Source organism: Sapajus apella, unplaced genomic scaffold (assembly GCF_009761245.1).
Source record: "Sapajus apella isolate SASKATOON/1434 unplaced genomic scaffold, GSC_monkey_1.0 scaffold32, whole genome shotgun sequence".
Classification (NCBI taxonomy): domain Eukaryota; kingdom Metazoa; phylum Chordata; class Mammalia; order Primates; family Cebidae; genus Sapajus; species Sapajus apella.
The window spans coordinates 6427395-6449119 of NW_022436972.1; the positions used below are offsets into that span (position 1 = coordinate 6427395).

At 32.8% G+C, this 21725-nt stretch overlaps 1 protein-coding gene across 6 annotated transcripts in view; it reads left to right on the top strand.

Moving 5' to 3' along the window:
- PDS5B (PDS5 cohesin associated factor B) overlaps nt 1-21725 on the top strand; it is a 189788-nt gene that overhangs the window by 102807 nt on the left and 65256 nt on the right. For all 6 annotated transcript variants that reach the window (XM_032294443.1, XM_032294448.1, XM_032294446.1 and 3 more), the window contains exons 13-18: nt 841-954; nt 6357-6438; nt 9326-9374; nt 12246-12385; nt 13849-13964; nt 19412-19517. In XM_032294443.1, coding sequence (XP_032150334.1) covers nt 841-954; nt 6357-6438; nt 9326-9374; nt 12246-12385; nt 13849-13964; nt 19412-19517 — 607 coding nt within the window. The remainder of the gene's footprint in view (nt 1-840; nt 955-6356; nt 6439-9325; nt 9375-12245; nt 12386-13848; nt 13965-19411; nt 19518-21725) is intronic.

Below are 21725 nucleotides of genomic sequence, written 5' to 3' on the forward strand. Positions count from 1 at the left end.
AAATAAAACTTTAAAAACATGTTGGATTTTAGACATTTAAAAACAATTTCAACTGAAAGCTAGAAAACATTTTATAAATTTATATAAAAACACATTATCTGATTATAATCTTAATATTTTTTCTATTCCAGGCTAAGATTGGATCTTGCATGGACTGCAGTCATTTATTAGTGATTAGAGCTCTAAATCCTGGTTATAGTCTGAAATGATTTAAGAGGTTATGCAGGTCATCCTATAATGTTAAGAGGCATAGAAACTAAAAACTGAGTATCTTACATTAACATTATCTATGAAACGTCATAGTTGTTTTTATAAAATTGAAGCTTTTATACTTTTTGAGGGTATGATATCAGTGCATAAAGATATACTTTATGATTTGGTAGGATTTTTTTTTTTTAGTACTTTTAACCGGGTCTGTTTTCATGATGATGCCTCTGAAAATGCAAAAGAATCTTAAAAGTTTCTTTAGTTTTGACTTAGAAATTTAGAGCTTGGCATTTGAAAGGACCTGGTGTGTTTTAAAATTCTGTATTATATTACAACTACATAATTTTTTAAGGTTCAAATTAAAGAAAAATCCCTGATATATAATGTGCCCAATGTCCTGAAGCTGATAGTTGTCTTAGCTGTGGGCATAGGGCTGTTTTCAGTACATCCAGCTAAATCTTGTTTTGGTCCCCTTCTTTCTACAGATAGAAGATTTTGATTTGGAAATCTCATTTCCACCCATAGCAGCAGGAACCTCTTTAATATATGTTCTTTACATAATTTTGGAATTTTATATGCAGATTTAGAAAATTACAAAAAGGACAATACAATGCCTTCTCTGCTTTTTTGTAGATTACTTGTTGAACGGATCTTTGCTCAATACATGGTTCCTCACAATTTAGAAACTACAGAACGGATGAAGTGCTTATATTACTTGTATGCCACACTGGATTTAAATGCTGTGAAGTATGTTTCAAATATCAAACTCTGTTCTTTTCATCTTTTGCAATATATTGAATTTTATGGAAAAGAAACCACAGACACCTTGTTTTAAAATGTAAACTGTGTAGTGTAAATATTGTTTAAAGGGTCATGTTATAATATACTACTTGGCTATTTTTTCAGAAAGTACCACTTTAAACATGAGATTAAGCCATTGTAAGCAATTGAAAAACAGAGCTGACTGACATGAAATCTTTTAGGATTTGAGTTTTCTATTCATATTGTTGGTGTCTCAAGAAATGTTGATGTACCTATTGTTTGTTTGCTTTCCTTAAGGCATTAGAAGCATTTGTATTATGAAAATACTACCTTTTTGTTCTCACTTGGTGTACTCATTTGTCTTATGATGCAGAGCAGTAGGCTACAAATTTTGTGCTGCATAGCCTGAGCAGCACAGTGTTATAGTTTGACATAAGAGTAAGCACAAATATGTTTTTTCTGCCACATTTCATTCAAAAAGTACTTTTGGGTGTTTAGGTAAAGTGGCATTGGCATTTTAGACATGGAAAAGATATTGCTAGTCTAATTGAATCATATTAAGGGTTAGGAAATTGAGGTCTTAGAGATTTGCTTTAGGTTTTAGGAAATGTAGACCCTTAGTATTGCAGCAAATGTAGTTTACAACTATTGGGGATTAAATGTTGAGAAATTGGAGAGATCTAAGTGGCTATATGTAATTTTCATTTGTACCACTGTTTAATGAGACTTTTGACTTCATTTCTTCCATGGAAATAATTGTATTTTCTTTTTATGTTTTATACAGAAATATTGAGGAAAAGATTCTAGAGGGAAGAAATACACATTTTTTTTTTCCCGCCTGCTGTATTTCAGGCACTGGGATTTGTATCATGTATAGCTGCTTTTGTGCTACAGTGGAAAAATATGTTGAAAAAGAGAACTGATTGCCCACAAAGCTTAAAATACTGTCCGGCCTTTTATAGGAAAACCTTGCTAACCCTGGTTTAAGTGATATTTTCCTGTTTTACACATGATGAAATGAATCACACAGATGTTAAGTTGCACAGAATCACACAAGGAGTGAGAGAGAGCCAGGATTTGCACTTGATCCTGCTTGGTTCCAAAGCTTGTTCTTTTTCCACTACACATAGTAAAATACATTACTCTTATATTTAAATTTATTACTTGTAAACTCTTCTCTGGAATTGGAATACATCCTAAAATTCTCGGTTTGTCATAGCCTAATTGGTGGCTCTTTTCCTCATGGCAAATTGAATTGATGGCCTCTTAAATGGAATGAAATATCATATTTATATTCTATTGAAACAACCTATTGGACATCATAGTAAATCTAGACTTCTCTACTCAGCCCAACTGTCATTCAAGAGTAATAGTGAAATGACACTTTTAAGCAAAAATGAAGAATTTGTCAGTTCTGCTTGAAAAAATTACTAAAGAATAATTTTCTTTTTGTTTTTGGCAAAAAAGGAAATTAAATCTATAAAGAAGTAATAAGATACAAGAATTTGAAACACTTCTGTAAATGTAAATAATCAAGGACTCTAAAAACAGTATTAATAGTTTTATTTGCAAGGGGTGGGAGTGTGGATTAAAAAGTAGGTAGCACGTAGGCCAGTATTTAGCCAGTACCATATACCACTGCAGTACTTACTATATGAGGTTTCCTGAGTGTCCCTGGAACCCTCTTTCCTATGTCCCTACCATGCCTGGGCAGGGCTGGAATGTCTCCAGGACCTTCTTCCACTACCCACGGTTCTGATTGGTTGATGCTTTTGTCAAAAATTTTGACTATAGGTGGGTCGTATTGGATAACAGCATATAAGGTGATAGGTAAGTAATGAGTATGAAGGTGTTCCCGGGTTCTTTTATCATATTAGTGATAGTGATTATTGAATAATTATAAGTGTGCATTTAACAATCACCTCTCAAAGCAGTTAAAATGTATAGTTTCCAAACACAGAGGAACAAAAAATGATTAATGAAAGCTTTAATACCAGAAACAAAATAGAAAACAAGAAAAATAACAGTAAGTAGAAATAAAAATTATAAATAGCTGTTATAAAATGAAGCATGTCAGATATCACTCATCACTTAAGTGATAAGTATATTTGATTGAATTCAAAAGTGAGACAGTGCTATTCACAAGAGATATGTTGAAAAATAATGCCGTTGAAAAGTTGAAAGTAAATTCCAATCTGGACCAGTACTCAAAAGGAAAGGCTTTGATTCTACAAAAATGGTTGGTGAATGATTGGATATTTATCTGTTTTAAGATAAAATATTTAAGGTCTTTGTATATCATTTTTTAGATGATTTTCAGTTTAGCCAACATTTATAATTAGCTGACCAACTTATACTTACCAGTATTTTAGTACTTTATGTTTATCTGTGGTGGTTTTCTCCAAAATCCGTTACATTTTTTATTATGTAATAATTAAAAAAACAGATATGTATGTTATGAAGTTTAATAAAATAAAAATATCTATTAATCTATTACCCAACTTATAAACTTTTCTCCCATTCATCTTCCTCCCAGAGGTAACCTCTACCCTTGTTTCTTGTTTCCTTTAAAAAATTTTTTTAACATATCTATGTGTATATGTGTGTGTATTCCTCAGTAATATATTTTTGCTTGTTTTTGAACTTTATGATAAAGTGAGACAATTGTGTATACAGTTTTGTATGTCTTTTTTTCTATTCTATATCCAAGACTCATCCATAATATTATACATAGCTGTACATCATTCATCTTTTCAATTTAATATGCACATGCAAGAGTTTCTCTAAGGTATGATTATGAGTGATTCTCAAATTTAGCTACTTATTGAAATCACCCTGGGAGGTTTAAACAATTGACAACTAAGTTCCTCCTTCACAGATACTTACTGGAGTGTAGTCTGGGAATTGGGCTCTTTAGAAAAGCCTTTCAGGAGATTTTAATGGGCAACCAAGGTTCATATTCACTAGTATATAGCTAGAAGTGGAGTTTCTGACTATGGGCCTTTTCATCAACGTAAACTAGTGTCAAATTGTTTTCTAACATGATTATACTAGTTTATACTCCTACCAGTGGTTTATGAATTTCTATATCCTCCTGTATATTATCAGACTATTAGATTTTCTTAATCTTCTGAGTATCAAATTTTCTTATCTTTAATTTTCCTGAAAACAGATAATACTGAAACTTTATACTTTTATGGTCCATTAAAGTTCTGATTTCACCACACTCCCCACCACTCTGTATTGTAACACCTGTTTCAATTTAATTACACTCTAGCCCTGAAGTCATTTAAATGTATGACTTTGACTTAGTTTGAGAAGGACTTAAAAATAGCTGCTTGTCTATTTAGGTGAGAACTTGTTTGGTAAGGATTGTTTCTTATCGTTGAAAAGGAATATTTTATTCTCTGACTACTTTTCTTTGGGGAAGACAAAGTATTTCTTAGACTTCAGACTTTTTTATGTGAATCTGTGTTTGGTTAAGGTCCTAAGTTAATGAAATACCTTGATTATTGAAAAAAAGAACAGAGGCATTCTTGAGAACTTCTGACAGCAGTGTGTAGTTCTGCCTCTCACAAGGTCCCCAGAACTCCTATTAGTGAGGGTTTTTGTTGTGATCTTCTCTTTTATTAAAAAAGTTTGTGTCTAGATAGTTTTGTACTTCTGAGTCTGATGTGTGATTTGCCCAGCTGGGAGCAAAAGGTTGGAGGAAGGTCCTCCTCAACATTTGGACAGGCCACTGACTGAAACCTGATGGTAGCTGTCTTTTTCTTTGAGTTGCTGTAAACTTGTGGTTTGGTAACAAGGAGAATTCAGGGAACTAACTGTCTATTTAAAATGTCAGATAACAAATATAAGAATATCCAGGCTATAACTAGAGTTTTTACATTTACTAAAGAACAGAACTGCAGTTCAGACTAAGATGAAATAAATAGAGATTTGTCTTCCTATTGTAATGTTGTTTCTCCTAGTATAACTTTTCCCCCTCCTTTAAAGAATTATTTAGAAAGGCAATAAACAGGGACAGATTGCCTCGCTGATTAATAGAATTTTATTAAAATACTTAAAATGACAGTTTCTGTAAACATGTTACAATACAAATTCTTAGAGATGATCACTTTTTGATTTAAGCTATAGCCATAATAGTTTATAAGAGGCTTTAAAATAGCTTGAAATGTCATCTTTAATGAATAACTAACTGTAATAGGTAAAGTAATTTCCTCTTTAAGTGAAAGGAGGCTTCAAAATCTAAACCTTTCAGAAATTATAATGATTAAGTATATAGGAGAGAGAAAATATATTGATTTTGGAGTTCAGAAGTAATTTTACAATGACTACTCCATTTCTTTGACAATTATTTTAATCATAAAACTCGTTAGATTTTTAGTCCTTTGGAATATGATCATTTTGCTTTCAATGTTCTTAAACTGTGCTTATGAAAATTTATAGAACTTAGTAACTTGAAATTAATGAAGTATAGCTGTTTTAAATATAACTTCTAAGGTGAAAATGTTCTAATAAGTGTTGTTTTTACCATTTTGACGTGACTACTGTAAAAGAATTCAAGTGTCCTAAATTTAAACTACTTTGTCTCCTTTAAAAAAATCCAAAGGTATTTTTTTAAACATATTGTTAAAGGGGAGAATTAAAATATTAAACAGTGTTCTTGGTTTATTAAAAGGAAAAGAGTTTTTTATATGCATCTGTATTACTGCTTTTGGGCAGTGCTTCGTATATGTGGTAATAAAGGTTAATGGAAGTGTAGAATAATGGAAAACAAACTGATGAAAAGTAGTCCTTGTTTTTGGAAATTTTCGTAAAAAATTTTAAATGTGTGGTTCTAATCTGTAATCAAGTATTTCAATAATATTAATTATTCTATATATATTATATTCTTCATATAATTTCTTAAGTACCCGTATAATTTTTTTAAATTTAAATTTCTGCCTGAGAACAATACAGCTATTAAGAGGACATCAGAGTTTTTGACATATAAAAATAATATTCACTTATAAATAATTGCAGACTTTAAAATTTAAGATTTGTCTAAAAGTATCTCCATTCTCTCATAACTAATTCTTTTTATGACTTTGATTCTATTTTATCCTGCCTGCCGCAGCACCTTACTCTGTCAGTTAATTCCTTTATTTCTAAAATTTCTGATTTCTCCAGGTACAACCACTGATTATTTCTTTTGATTCTGCTGTGTTGTATTTGATTCCATTCTTTTCCTCTACACATTATCAGTTGCTTAGTCCTGTGAATTTTACTTCATCTCTTGTCATCTCCTTTTATAATTTGAACCTTAAAAAATTATATGGTTGTAATATTCTAGAAAGATTTTTATCCTGTTTTGTTATTTAAATGTGTATGTTTGTGTTTTTCAGGGCATTGAATGAAATGTGGAAATGTCAAAATCTGCTCCGACATCAAGTAAAGGATTTGCTTGACTTAATTAAGCAACCTAAAGTAAGAATTTTTTTCTTCAATGTTTTTTAAAACATATGTATTTTAATTAACTATTTACTGTTGCTGTTACATGTTAAACAATTCATTCTGTTTGCTAAAGTTCTGACTGTAAAACTTAGGATTCCTTGCTTCGAAAACTCTTAATTTTTAAGAAACTTACTACATAGAAAATGATAAATGTTTTTATCTGCAAAGGTAATACCCACCATTAAAAAGAGTGCTTTTATGTACTCAAAATTAAAGTTTTTTGGATAGCTTTAAAGATGTAAACAATAACTCAGCTTTATTGAAATCGGAGAAAATATAATGAAATTATGTTGCCACTCTAAGATGTTCCCTACTTTTTTGTATATGCTTGTGGTTTTAGAAAGTTTCAATAATTATGTAATTTTAGTTAGGTATCTTGATATTTTTACTTAAAATTAATATTTATGGAGATTTTAAATGTACTTCCTGGTATTTATAATTTAATGGTGGTATTCATCCAGTGGATGTAATTTTATTTTTTGGACATTTAGAATGATTCTAGGGTTTTCTTTTTTTTTTTTTTTTTTTTCCCATTGAAATGCTGTATGTAGACATGTGTAAAAGGCATATTCATCTAAAAAGCAGTGTTCCTGGTCATTTTAAATTGCCTTCAGGGAAAACAGTAGTAGTATTATTTTTGCTTTTTCAGTTTCTAGTGCTCTTTCTCAGTCTCCCTTCCTCACATATACTTCATAGGACAGAGGAGCAGTATTGTTTCATCTAAGGGGAGAAAATTTTCACTTTTTCCCCTGGCATAAATTCACCAATTGCTCTACAAAACAGTAAACTCATACCATTTGTTTGAGTGGTTTATAGTGACCCTCTCACTGTTTTTTTTTTTTTAACCTTCAGATCACTAGTAATAAGGCATTTTGTACCACTTGTTTGCCTAACTGAAGCTTACTTTTGAGTAGCATTTTTGTTTTATAGGCTAACAATGACCTCTTTGTGTTTTATTGAACCTTTATTGAACATTTTTTCTGTGATTATTGAGTATATCGAATCTGTCAATATGTTTTTCTTTAAAATAAATGACTTAAAACTAATTTAGTGATAACACTGTTTTCTTTCTCTTAAAGCCTGTTACATTAGTATGATTTAGTCAGTAAGCATGTTTCAGTTGGTGTTATAATGCAGTAAGCTAGTATGCTTTAGTTAATAATCCCTGGATAAAGTGCCTTTCTTTGCTACTTAGAGCTCTATATATTTCCCTTTTTCTGGCCAAATGTGTAAGAGTGTTAATTAAAAACGTAAGACATTCTTACTTGCTTATAAAATTATTTATAATTTTAGGCATTATCAAAATCATAATAGCATCCAGGTAGTATGTTAAGTGTATAAATCATATGTTGAACAAGCATGATGTGTGAGATTGTAATCAAATATAGCCTTGTTTTTGATTCTCACTGTTCCTCTAAAATGTATGCATTTAGTTGGAGCTTCTTCATTTTGCCTGTTGTTAAAAACTTGGGTCTTATGACTTTGCTGCTGAGTCATACATGAAATCACTAAATACAGTCTCAATTCAACTAGAATGTTTAGTTTTCTACTACAGTGGAATTTTCTTTTTGCCTGTGTTGAAATAATTACCTAGTTATCCACATTAAAGATGGAGTTCTCAACCATCATTCTCAGCAAACTGACACAAGAGCAGAAAATCAAACACCGCATGTTCTCACTCATAGGCAGGTGTTGAACAATGAGAACACATGGACTCAGGGAGGGGAGCACTACATACTGGGGTCTGTTGGGGGGAAATGGGGGAGGGATGGGGGGGTGGGGATGTGGGGAGAGATAGCATGAGGAGAAATGCCAGATATAGGTGAAGGGGAGGAAGGCAGCAAATCACACTGCCGTGCGTGTACCTATGCAACAATCTTGCATGTTCTTCACATGTACCCCAAAACCTAAAATGCAATTAAAAAAGAAAGATAGAAAAAAAATGGAGTTCTCATTCACATGTGACAGGTTTGAAAAAGTAACAGAATGCAGAAGGATAGCCAAGCGCCATTTCATTTCCCCCAAATAAGACAGCAACTATAGCAATCTTACATGTTTCTAGACAGGTGTTCAATGCTATAAATTCCAAATATTTGGGAATTCTTGAACTTTATTATGCTTTACCTCTTAGTTCCTCTTAGCAAGCTCATTCTCAATATGGGTAGTCTATTTATTTATTTGATTTCCTTTCAGTTCTATGTTTATTCAGCTCAGTACTTTAAATAAACTTACTCAATGACATTTTTTGTTTTTCTTGTTTAGAATAACACTATTCTGATGTAGTGAATAATTAGCACTCTAAGAAATGTCTTTTATACATATGACTTTACATGCAGTAGTATATGAATGTATTACATGCAGTATAAGGTAGTGAGCATATTAATTCACTGAAATAACACTTCCCTGATGACAATCCATAACTAACTCTTAGAAACATCTTTTATACATGTCAGTCACGTGTTAATTGTGCCTCTCCAGTGTCTTCCCCATAAGCTTCATGACTATGCTTTATAATTCTCGGATCTAAACATTGTAGGAGTTTTCCCTATTCTTTTAGCTCCAAAAAAAAAAAGCCCCAAAATATCTACCTGTTACAAAATGCAGTGCAGCCACCTGATTTCTTTTTGGAGGCTAATAAAACAGGGTGAGATAAGCGGTGATGAAAGTGGAGAAGGAGTTTACTTCCACCTCCTATCTGGTTTATCTAAAGTTAAAAAAAAAATAAAGAAGGAGACAGTATTGGTAAGAGCATGGGTTTGGAGCATTTAGTGGGTTATGCTTGTCTAATTTTTTGCAGAGTGTGATGAAGTTTTTTTGTCAGGAAATTCTAATTTTGCATTTTTTTAAATGTGATTTACAGACAGATGCCAGCGTCAAGGCCATATTTTCAAAAGTGATGGTTATTACAAGTAAGTTATTTTAAAATATGTATAAAATATGTTTTAATTGAAACTTTTTTATAATTTAAAGTGTTTCACGCAGCTTCGTTAAAGACTATGATAACATAGGAATTTTAAATTTTCTTTAGTGTCTTATATGAGCTAGAGCTGGAGAAAGGATTAGTACATAAATTTGTTTTTAAGAGTTTTATTTCAATCATGTAACCTTACTGTAAAAACTGAATTGGTGTTTAGTGTTGCTTGCTCTAATGTGACTCTAACTGAAGCTAATTCACTCCAAGCCAAAATATAAAGAATATACCTAATAACTACATACATAACAGCTTCTTTGAAAAAATATTAATTTGCTGTTTTTGCTTTAGGTGATGTTAGCAAAATGGTATTTCATTTAACAGTAAATACGAAAGAATTATGTGGAACATCTCCTTTGTTCAGTGGAAAAGTAGGGAATATTTGCTATTTTTGCAGGTCATTTGCTTTTCCTCCCATCTCAGAGGTCACCGTATATAGCATATGGATAGAGGGATAATCAGGAACACCTGGAGGAATGCTTCTACGGAGCTTCCACTTGGTGATAATGAAGAGATCTTAAGATGGATCTGAGATGCTAAATATTCCGTGATGTATATGAAAGTAATGTTAAGACACTGAAGATAACAGTAAACCTAACTCACTGGGTTTTGGATTAAGTAATGGAAGTTTTAGAATGAGTCGAACTTTAAGACCAAAATGTCTTTCTGTCCTGGGAAAACTATTCCAGTCCCTGGATAACTTGCTAAAGCAAGTTGTTTTGTACTATTCCTTTTTTAAAAAAAATAATTTGAGTTTTAGAGATACTATCTCACTCTTTTGCCCAGGGCTGGAGTACAGTGGCACAGTCATAGCTCACTGCTATCTTGACCTCCTGGGCCTAAGCCATCTTCCCGCCTCAGCCTCCTGAGTAATTGGGACTACATGCACATACTACCACAGCTGGCTAATTAAAAATATATATATTTTAGAGACTACATATTGCTATATTGTCCAGGCTAGTGCTGAACTGCTGGCCTCAGGTGCTGGGATTACAGGTGTGAGCCACTGTGCCTGGCCTATTGCCTTTTTATAACCATCTTTTCAGTAGATTGGCTGTAGATACCGTCTCCTAAAAGAGATCATTCCCTATGTTTTATTTTTTTTTCCTATCAATTTTCTTCCAGTAAGTCCATTATTTCTCAGATTCAGCTTCAACGAATGCTAGTATCCTGCAGGTGTTAATAGTATTATGAGAAAAAAGGGTTTCATTGTCATATGTTTATAGAATGCTAAATTAAAGCAGTTTTCTTCCTCCCTTCTTTTCCCTCCCTCCTTTTGCTTTTGTTTTCTGAAATAATAGGCCTTATTGTAGCCTTTATTGTGATGCCCATCCATTATGAGGGCTGTAAAATAACATTTTCCAAAATTACTTGAAAAAAATACCTTTTCCTGAGCACTGTTAAACTCCACTGAACTGCTAGTGATCTTTGGAACACAGATTGCTAAGTGCTGCACTAGCGGTATTTCAGCTTGCCCTCAGGTGCTTATGTAAACTTATATAAACATTTCATTTATCTTCTATAAGTGATCATGTTTATCCATTGTAGTATAATGTGGTTCTCCTTTGCAGCAGATTTTTTCTATTATAGAAACTTGAAAAGGTCATATAGAAGTATTTAGGAAGATGAATATATTATTAGATTCTTAACTACGTTAAGTCATTTAAGTATCTCACCAAGACATAAAAAGGGATTTCACAATTGTATGTGAACTTGAAGACTACATTTACTATATTCGTATGTTGGGGTTCGTTTGAATTTCTACAACTATTTTGATAATCCAAAGTTCTGATTTTATTTATTTATTTATTTATTTATTTGAAACGGAGTCTTGCTCTGTTGCTCAGGCTGGAGTGCAGTGGCACAATCTCGCTCACTGCAGCCTTCGCCTCCTGGGTTCAAGCAATTCTCTGCCTTAGCCTCCCGAGTAGCTGGGATTACAGGCGCCTGCCACCACGCCTGGCTAATTTTTGTATTTTTAGTAAAGATGGGGGTTTCACCATCTTGGCCAAGCTGTTCTTGAACATCTGACCTCGTGATCCACCCACTCAGCCTCCCAAAGTGCCAAAGTTCTGTTTTACAATTTCTGTTATTAGAGATGCTATATATAGTCTGATTCGCTATGGTAGTTAAGAAGCCAGAAAAATATCAGAGTCAACATTTTATTATCCTTCATAAGTGTTTTCATACCTAGGCACATTAAGCAGAATAGTATGAAAATCATTTTTGATTCTACAAATAGTATGAAAATCATTTTGATTCTCATCCTTTCTCATGCACTAACGAGTTATTCAACAGTAATGCCTGAAATAGGTTGCTCAGTATATGTTAGTGCTAGATAGCATGCATGTATATGTAAACTGTCTGGGATTTAACAGTTTGTTGTCTTTAACAACAGACAGGGAAATACAAGAAAATAGTTTCTTAAAGGTAAAACATAGTGATTAATCTGTTGCTTAAGTTGTAAGAAAACAATGTATGCAACATGCTCAAGGGGACAGTAATAAAATTGGCATTATTCAGGTTAACATTTGATGCCTTTAAATATTACAAGAGATTATTTAGAAGTAGCTGTTTTACTTTTTCCTTGCATATATGTCCCTTCACAATGATCCTTTTTTATATTTCTAGAAAATATATTTTTATTTGTGAAAATTGATTATTGAAGGTGTTTCACAATTTATTTTGTTAAACTAAACTGAATTTGTAGGTAAGGATTTTAAAGCAATAAAAGGAATGAAAAATATTGATGTTATTATTTTAAAAATTAAAAAAAATCAACTTTAATTGAATTTTAATTTATTTTAAGGAAATTTGCCTGATCCTGGTAAGGCTCAGGATTTCATGAAGAAATTCACACAGGTGTTAGAAGATGATGAGAAAATAAGAAAGCAGTTAGAAGTGCTTGTTAGTCCAACATGCTCCTGCAAGCAGGCTGAAGGTTGTGTGGTAAGGAGAGAAAAGAGCTAATGTTTGAAAAAGCCCCCAAACCTTCTTTATTGTCTCCCTCTTTTATAAAAGTAATTTATACTCATTGTATAAAATTTGGAAAATGTCACTTAATGCAGATAAACTATAATTTTTCTGTAGAGACAATTACTATTAATATCGTGTATGTCCTTCTAAAATGAGATTATATTATACATACAGTTTCCTACATTTTACTTTTTTATTAGTCTTTTATAGTATTATATTTAATAGCTCCATAGCATACCATTGACTACATGTACTATAATTTATTGAGTAGTCCACTATGTTACATGTTTAGATTTTTTCCTAGTTTTTGATTACTGTGAAGAAAGATATAATTAATATTTTTACACAGTGTTAATCTTTTTTTAGGATAAATTCCAAGAAATAAAATTGCATAGGCTAATAGCTCATTTTTTAAAGCTTTTAATGTGCATTGGCAAATTGCTTTCCAGAACTGAATTAATTTTATGTTAATTACCAGTAATGAGAGTGACCATTTTCTCACACATAACAATATTGATTAGTATTATTGCTGGAAACAAAACCCAAGTAAAAACAAAAATGCAATTATTTTGATAATATTTACATTTGTTAGTTGCTAGTCATCTGACCATTTTTGCTCCTTGGGATTATTGGCCATTCATGTTTCTTTTATAAGTTGTGTTTATAATCTTTGCCTATTTTTATAGAAATGGTATTTGTCTTCATCTTACTGATTTGTGAGTTTGTCATATGGCATTGTTAAGTTGCAGGTAATTTTCTGTCAGTTTTAGTTTATCCTTTTATTTTGTTTTTTATGTTCTTTACATACCATAGTTTATATTATCTAGGTTAATCAGTATTCTCATGGTGTTTGGCTTTGCTGTCTTGCTTATGAAATCCTATTCTGTTACAAGTCAATGAAAATATTTACTGTTGTCAGTGATTCTTAATCTGTTACCTATGTACCTTCTGAAATGCTTTTTTAGAGGAAGGTGATTCTTGACTGTATCCTATATCAACTAAATGAGAATCTTCAGCATTAAATCCAGGAATCTGTAGTTGTAACAAGCTCCTCTGATAATCTTACTTGCTCAAGTTTGTGCATCCAGTGACTCTTGGTTTTGTTTTTTCGTATTTTTATCCTTTTGGAATATTTTTGATGTAAGATATGAGACAGGGACCTTACTTTGTTTTTATTCCAAATGTCTATCCATTTATTTCAATACAATGTATTGACTAGTCTACCTTTTCCCTGATTACTTGGAATACTACCTTTCTCATATGCTGAATCCTTAATTCAGTCTTTTTTTTTTTTTTCTGGATTTGTTTAATTCTTACTGATTTGTTTATTCCAGCATCAGTACTACATGGTTTTAAGTATTGTTGGTTCTTAATATTTTAACATAATGATTTGTTTAAATGTACTTTTGTAATACTGAAAAATATCTGTGTTACAGCGTGAAATAACTAAGAAGTTGGGCAATCCCAAACAGCCTACAAATCCTTTCCTGGAAATGATCAAGTTTCTCTTGGAGAGGATAGCACCTGTGCACATAGATACTGAATCTATCAGGTATTTGTATATAAGATACTAAGTTCTCATTACTATTCATTCATTCATGCATTCAGGAAGTCAGTCACTATTGAGTACCTGCTATATACAAGGCACCAAACTAGCTACACATCTGTGTGTATTGTATACTCCCCTGTATATACTCTGTGTATATCTGTATTTGTACACACACACACACACACACACACACACACACACATACACACTCATCTGTAGTTGTATATTTGTTGTTTTTCTTGTTATATATCTTAATTTTAAGGATTGTTTCAAATTGTGTGAGAAATTGTCCATCTAAGCCTAATTTTATCTGTTAACAGTACACCAGACATTTCTTTTTTATTAGCTTGCATAGATTAGGTATTATGATATAAATAAATTTTATTTTTACCCTTGGGAAACCAGGTGGATCTGTTGCAAAGGAACAAATGATGCATTTTCACAGACATTTGAGAACTGAAATATTGTTTTCTAATACAATCCTCATTTAAAGTTTCAGCTTTGAGTCTACTTGTGACACAAGTTGGAAACTTATTTCATTTTATCTCTGCATTCCTTCTGGTGAAATGTGGGAAGAGGCTTTTTCTGTGAAATGTTTTCCACTGGTTGAAAAAGTAAAGTACTTACACAATATAGATAGGGCATGTTGATTTACTAGTTAGTCATCAATAGTGTTCTTTGAGGGGTGTATATTAGAAGCTAAAATAAATAATACTAGTGATTTTTCATCTTGTACTCAATGAAGCCCTTTTGGGAATGTTTTGTTGGAGAGGGCTTTGGGCATAACTTTTGGTCATTGGCCCCTTACAAATAGAGAGACCCTACTTTGGTTACCTGTTAGTCACTTTGGACTCCTCTTGCATCAGTTTTCATTTGAAGAGGTAGTTCTGAGGTTTAAAAAGCAAGACAAAAACTAGAAGGCTCTGTATTTGTAAAAGGGAGACTCTGAATCTGACCCAAATTTATTAGTCCACTAAGTAATCCTGTGCCTTCTCTATTCAAGGCACTACTGTTTAGGTATTGGCAAAGCATAGTCTGCTGTTCTACCTTTTGTCTAGTAGTGGAATAAAGATTTTAAATCAGGAGATTATATTGTACTTCAGTAAGATTATTGCAGATAGAGTTCAGAGGATTGAAAGAGGTTATCTCTAAGGGGTAATATTTCACCTAAGAGGGGAGAATGGGTAAGATTTTGTTTTTACAGAAGTGGGAGATTCTTGCCATTAAAGTTAACATAAATTAAGCTAACTTGATAGTAAAGAAGAAGGCTGTTTAAAAAATGATTGTCATCTGTTTATACTGTAGTGTGGCATTTGTAGTGTCCCAAACTTAAAAAGCAGATTCGGAGCAGATTGTGAAAGCCTTTAACATTGAGCTTGCTTTTACTTTATCTGTTGAGAACTATGGAGGGTGGAGATGATGGATAGGAGGAGGGAAGTAGAAGACATAGATTGCAAAGATGTTTTAATTGTCTATGGATAGTAGTGGAATGGAAAGGAGACAACATATTTGAGGGAAGTTTTAAAAGAACAACCTAGAAAAATTGCCAGTTTACTGGATATGGGGAATAAAGGTAAGGAAGAACCAGAAATATAGGATTCAAGTCCATATGATGTGGAGAATAGTAATACCTTAAAAAGAATGAAAGGAGGTGGTTTTGAAGGAGGTGAGAAAGGATGTGCTTCCTACTTGGACATGACAGTTTTTTGTTTTTTTTTTTTTTTTGCATGTCAAGTTTGATGTGAAACTGTGAGAATGGATTAATTTGCTCAGATTGTATAGAAGTAAAAAGATCATGGACAGAACTTTGGAAATTTTTTTTTTTTTTTTTTTTTTTACAGCAGAGCAATTATAGAAATGTAAGAAGACCAGGTTATTGTAATGTTTGAGTTAAGATGGAGGAGTTTTTCACAAGTAAGGTATACTGTGGACAGAGAGAATGAAAACCAAGAATAGATCCTGGCTTTAGGAATCAGGATGTCATAGTGATTTACAAGATATGTCAAAACATAATAAGGACAGGTAGCAGTTAGTGCTTTATAATGTACCTGGTGTGATTCTAAGAATTTATGTTTTAACTACTTTCTTAACTTCATGAGATAGGAACTATTATTATTTCCATTTTACAGGTAAGGAGCAGTAAATTGCACATAGGGTGGGTAACTTTCCCTCTGCTGGAGTGTGGAGAACGGTATTTAAACCTAGGAAGTCTGTCTCTAGAACCTACCTGGTTAACCACCACACTGTACAGAAAGATTCTACTTTTAGTCCCCTCTAATAATCAGTGAATGTCCATTTCATCTGACCGTTCCCAACAGTGGCTGTTAATCTTATTCTTTGTCATTTTATGGGTGAATGAATGATGTATCCTTTAAACATTTTTTTGTGTGTTTCAGATAGAAAAGTTGAGCATTTATTAATAAGATTGAACTTTTTTTTTTCTTCATTTATGTGTTGGCTAATTTTATCCCTTTGGGGAATGCCTTTTATTTTTCCATAGGGACTAATAAGATTGCTTTATAAAATAAGGCTTTTCACTCAGTTGAATCACCTTTTAAGTCTGTTCGCAATTAATAAATATTAAATTGTATGATTAAATGCCAGTCATTTCCTTTGTGGTTTCAGTCTTTGATATCATATTAATAGCTCTGTTTTTTTTACATTTAAATCTATAATTAGCCTGGAATTTAGTGTAAGGTGGACACAGAGACCTAGTCTTTTCTGAGTAGGTATCACTCTGTTGCCCAGGTTGGAGTGCAGTGGCTTGATTTTAGCTCGCTGTAGCCTCTGCCTCCTGGGATCAAGCGATTCTCCCACCTCAGCCTCACAAGTAACTGGGATTACAGGCATGTGCCAGCATACCTAGTTTATTTTTCTATTTTTAGTAGAAATAGGGTTTCGCCATGTTGCCCAGGCTTGTCTTGAACTCCTGGCCTCAACTGATCTGCTTTCCTTGGCCTTCCAAAGTGCTGGGATTATAATCATGAGCCACTGTGCCCAGCCTTTTCCCAGTCTTTTTTAAAGGCACATGATAGATAGTTGTATCAACTCCATTTACTAAAAATTAATTCTCATTTGATTTGAGATATTCCTTTATTATAGCATAAATTCTTACATGGTTTGGGTCCTTACTGGATTCTCTTTGGTTCTTTTGTCTGCTAAGGTTATGATACATTAGGGGAAGTTCTTTCATCCCTCCTCCCCTAAAATTTATTGACTGTTCCGAAGCACTAAGTAATTCTTCCATATGAGATACATTCTTAGTATGCGTCTGTGGAATCTTGTCCCATATCAAATGACATACAGATTCTGTACGTTAGAACTTTTCAGTTATTTTATATATTTTGACGTGTTATTGTGAATAGATTTCTCCTATTTTTTAGGTAGCTTTTGCTGATACAGAAAAGTGCTATTGATTTTTGAGTGTTTTGTTTTGCCCCACCGAGTTCTTATTATTTTACAATACTTCACTTGATTTTCTTTGATCTTTCAGGTAGGTGCTTTCCCATAAATTTTTATATGACTGGCTGTTAGTAGTTCATTTGTCCTTCCTCAGAAATCCCTTTCCTAGTTACCCTGGCTAAGGAACTTCACTTCTTGTCATCCCTTTCCTAGTTACCCTGGCTAAGGAACTTCACTTCTTGTTGTGGCCTTTTTTGTAGTAGTTCCTCTTGTTCTCTGATGATCTTTTTAATGTGTTTGTTTACTTTTACTTTCTTCACTGGACTGAGAGCTTCATAGTCTCAGTCATGGAAGACAATGATTTTACTTTTGGAAATATGATAGATTTCATTCCTGCAGTATGTCTAGGTTAAAAAATCTTGGGGCTACTGAAAATATGGAAAGAGAATTCAGATTGAAGATTTGTATTTCGGATAGTTGGAGATAAGAGAATAAGTTGATTAGGGAAAATGAACAGAAAAAGACAGAATACCCTCAGAAATACCAACTGTTAAAGAGATGATCAATTTAAGGGGATCCTGTAATGGGGACAGATATATTTGACTCCTAACTTGACCTTAAATTTCAACATATAATAATTTTGTAGAAACATATATTTACTAAACATTTTAAGGAACATTGAATAATTGAATTTTCTTGTATTTTGTTATGTATTCTGTCTCTAACCTGGTGATGTTTTTTATAAAAAGAATAAATACATACCCACCAGTATAAATGATTATTTTAGATAATTGTCAATGCATTACAAATATTTATGTTTTTTTACAGATGGGATCTCACTCTGTCACCCAGGCTGGAGTGCAGTGGTGCATCATAGCTCAATGTAACCTGAAACTCCTGGGCTCAAGTGATCCTCCCAAATAGCTGGGACAATAGGCATGCACCACCATGCCAAACTAATTTTTTAAATTTTATGTAGAGACAGGGTCTTGTTATGTTGCTCAGACTGGTATTGAACTCCTGGCCTCATGTGATCCTCCTGTTTCAGTCTCCTAAATAGCTGGGTTTACAGGAGTGAGCCTCTGTGCCTGGGTATAGATGTTTATTTTAAAATAACATAAGGTTGGGCGGGCGCAGTGGCTCATGCCTGTAATCCCAGCACTTTGGGAGGCCAGGGTGGGCAGATAACTTCAGGTCAGGAGTTCAAGACCAGCCTGGCCAACATGGTGAAACCCCATCTCTACTAAAAATAGAAAAATCAGCGGGATGTGGTGGTGTGCATCTGTAATCCCAACTACTTGGGAGGCTGAGGCAAGAGAATCGTTTGAACCCAGGAGGCGGAGGTTGCAGTAAGCCAAGATCATGCCATTGCACTCCAGCCTGGGTGACAAAGCGACTTCATCAAACAAACAAACAAACAAACAAATAAATAAATAAAATAAAGCTTGCTGTTATTAGAAGAAAGCTTGAAAACATCATGTTTCCTTTTGATCTATTATGGTTCCTTTTCTAATGTTCTAATGAGGTTTTATTATATGTGTGTTACCTAGGTATTTTTGTACCTTTTAGGAGGAGGCCTAGGTTTGTTTCTGACTCTGACAGCTGTGTCTCACACACAGTGATATTTGGTAAATGGTTTGAAAGTGCTTAATGTCCTTTATCTTTTTTTATTTCAATGTATATTGTTCTACTTGCTGGACTAATAATCAGCTTTAGATACTTAAAAATAATGTATCATTTATGTGTTTGGGCTCAGACCTTCCATGGAAAGGACAATAATAAAGATATTGATAGCATTAATAAAGAGCAAATTGAATAACATTTGACCTCATTTGAATGGGCAAGGAAAAAGAACTTTTTGAAAAGAACCATCTGAAAATATTTTATTATAGTTGTTTTGTAATAGTGTTAAACAGCTATCTCAAATTTGTATTTGGCTCAGACATGTATATATATGTATTTACACATATGTATAACACTTAGGATTATTTTTCTTAGACATTGTTAGCACCGTTTGAAAAAAATGACTTATTTTTTTGTCCTTTTAGTGCTCTTATTAAGCAAGTGAACAAATCAATAGATGGAACAGCAGATGATGAAGATGAGGGTGTTCCAACTGATCAGGCCATCAGGGCAGGTCTTGAACTGCTTAAGGTAAATATCTATTTAAAATTAAGTGGCTAATTAGATATCTGTTTAACATACGGTTTATATTATTTGTTCTTGATGTTTGCTTCTTAAGTTTATGTAATCCAAAGTAAAATTTTCTCAATTGTTTTAGATGATTTAGAAATTGTATATTTATTCTAACATGTAATCTGATTATTTTGGGGTTTAAATGCTATAATCTAGCCTAGTACTAATTATATTAAAATAATGGAGTATAATTCAAGGTGTCATTAGTGAGCAAAGAAGGTACAACTCTACTGCAGAATGAGCCAAATTGTTTCTTAAACTATTTTTTTTTGTTGTTGTTTGATTTTCTGTCTTTTACTGATTGTAAAAATATTAGTTCATTATTGACAACTTGGAATATATAAAATTATAAAAACATTTATAGATTCATTACACATAAACATTAGTTTCTTTTGTTTCCTTTTAATCTTCAACAAATGCATAGTTGGGATCCTTGAGATCAAGCTGAATATACAATTTTGTATCCTGAACTATTTTCCCTTATTAAAGTATAAGCATTTTTCTCGGTGTTTCTCAAGAGTTTTTTTTTTGAGTGTCTAAAGCAGATCTGATTTTTGGCTGGCGTTTAGTAGCTGTGTGTTGTTGACCACATTACTTGCCTCACTTTTTCATATGAAATGAAGATAATAACTAATTGCTTATCTCACAGAGGACATTAAGTCATGTACATGAATTTCTTAATGTCTAGGTCATAGTAAAAATAATAAACATTTTTTGAAATTGTGTTTAGTTCATATTTGGGTTATCATGGCATCCTACTGAGGTAGGAGGCAGCCCCAGCCCAGAGGTGGGGCTAAGACACAGGACCAAATTGAGGACCAGCTAAAACAAGGGTGAGACAGAAGCAGCTTTCTGTAAGACACAGCCACCAATGTGCCTTGTCAGTTTACCATTGCTGTGGCAATACCTGGGAGTTACTGCCCCTTTCCTTGGCAATGACCTGATGATCCAAAAGCTACTCCTCTTTTCCTGGGAATTTCTGCATAAACTGCCCTTAGTCTGTATATAATTAAAAGTAAGTATAAATATTACTGTAAAACTGCCCTGAGCTGCAACTCTCTGCACCCTGCCTATGGGGTAGCCCTGCTCTGTAGAAGCAGTCATAGAGCTGTAACACCTCTGGAGCTGTAACATTGCTGCTTCAATTAAGCTGTTTTCGTTTACCCTATCACTGGTTTGCCCTTGAAGTCTTGCCTGGGCAAAGTCAAGAACCCTTGTGGGCTAAGCCTTTCTTTGGGACTCTCCCGGGACTCTACTTTCTCTGGATCACTAGTGTTTTCCTATTGTTGAATATTTTGATTTTTCTACTTTTATTTTTATAAACAGAACTAAGGTGAATATTTCTATCTTAAGGTCTCTTGGTGATGTCTTATTTTTTAGAAAACTAGGAGGGCATTACCGAGAGTGACCACCTTCAAAATTCTTGGAGCAATATATATTTAAATTGCTATAAAGAGAAATTTTTCCCATCAGTAGTGTGTGAAGGAACCCACCTCCTTAACCTTCACAAAATGGAATATAATCCATTTTTAAAAGATTTGCTAACCTGATAAGCAAAAATAATGTTTTAATTTTTACATTTAATACTAGGGAGGACCACCATCCAAATGTTTATCAATTTGTGTTTTCCCTATGGTAAATTCATCATTTTTATCCTTTATTCATCCATCTACTGACTTCTCTATCTTTTGTTTTTTTTTTTAAACTGATTTAAATGAGCTTTTTATTTCCTTTGCTTTTTCCTGGGACATATTTGATATATGTATAAAGAAGTATTCTTTTATATGTAAATTATGAAGTATAGTAACCAAGTGAATGTAGGTGAAAACTAAATTGAGTGTCAAAGTAAATATTAAAAATACTGATCAAGTTCCCTGAGTAGTTTTTTTTTCTCACCTACTCACCTCCCCTCACCAGGTATCATGTCCTGAATTTTGAATTTATTATTATTTTGATATCTTTATAGTTGTATCATCTATGTATATATCTCTAAATAATATGTTGCTTATTTTGATTATTTTTGAAATGTACAAATATGGCATTATACTTATTATATTTTTCTGCTGCTTGTTTTTTTTGTTTTTTTTTACATTCCACATTTGATTCCTTTCATTTTATGCTTAAAAAAACCCTGTTTTGTTCAGAGCGTTTTTGTTTTTTTAAATA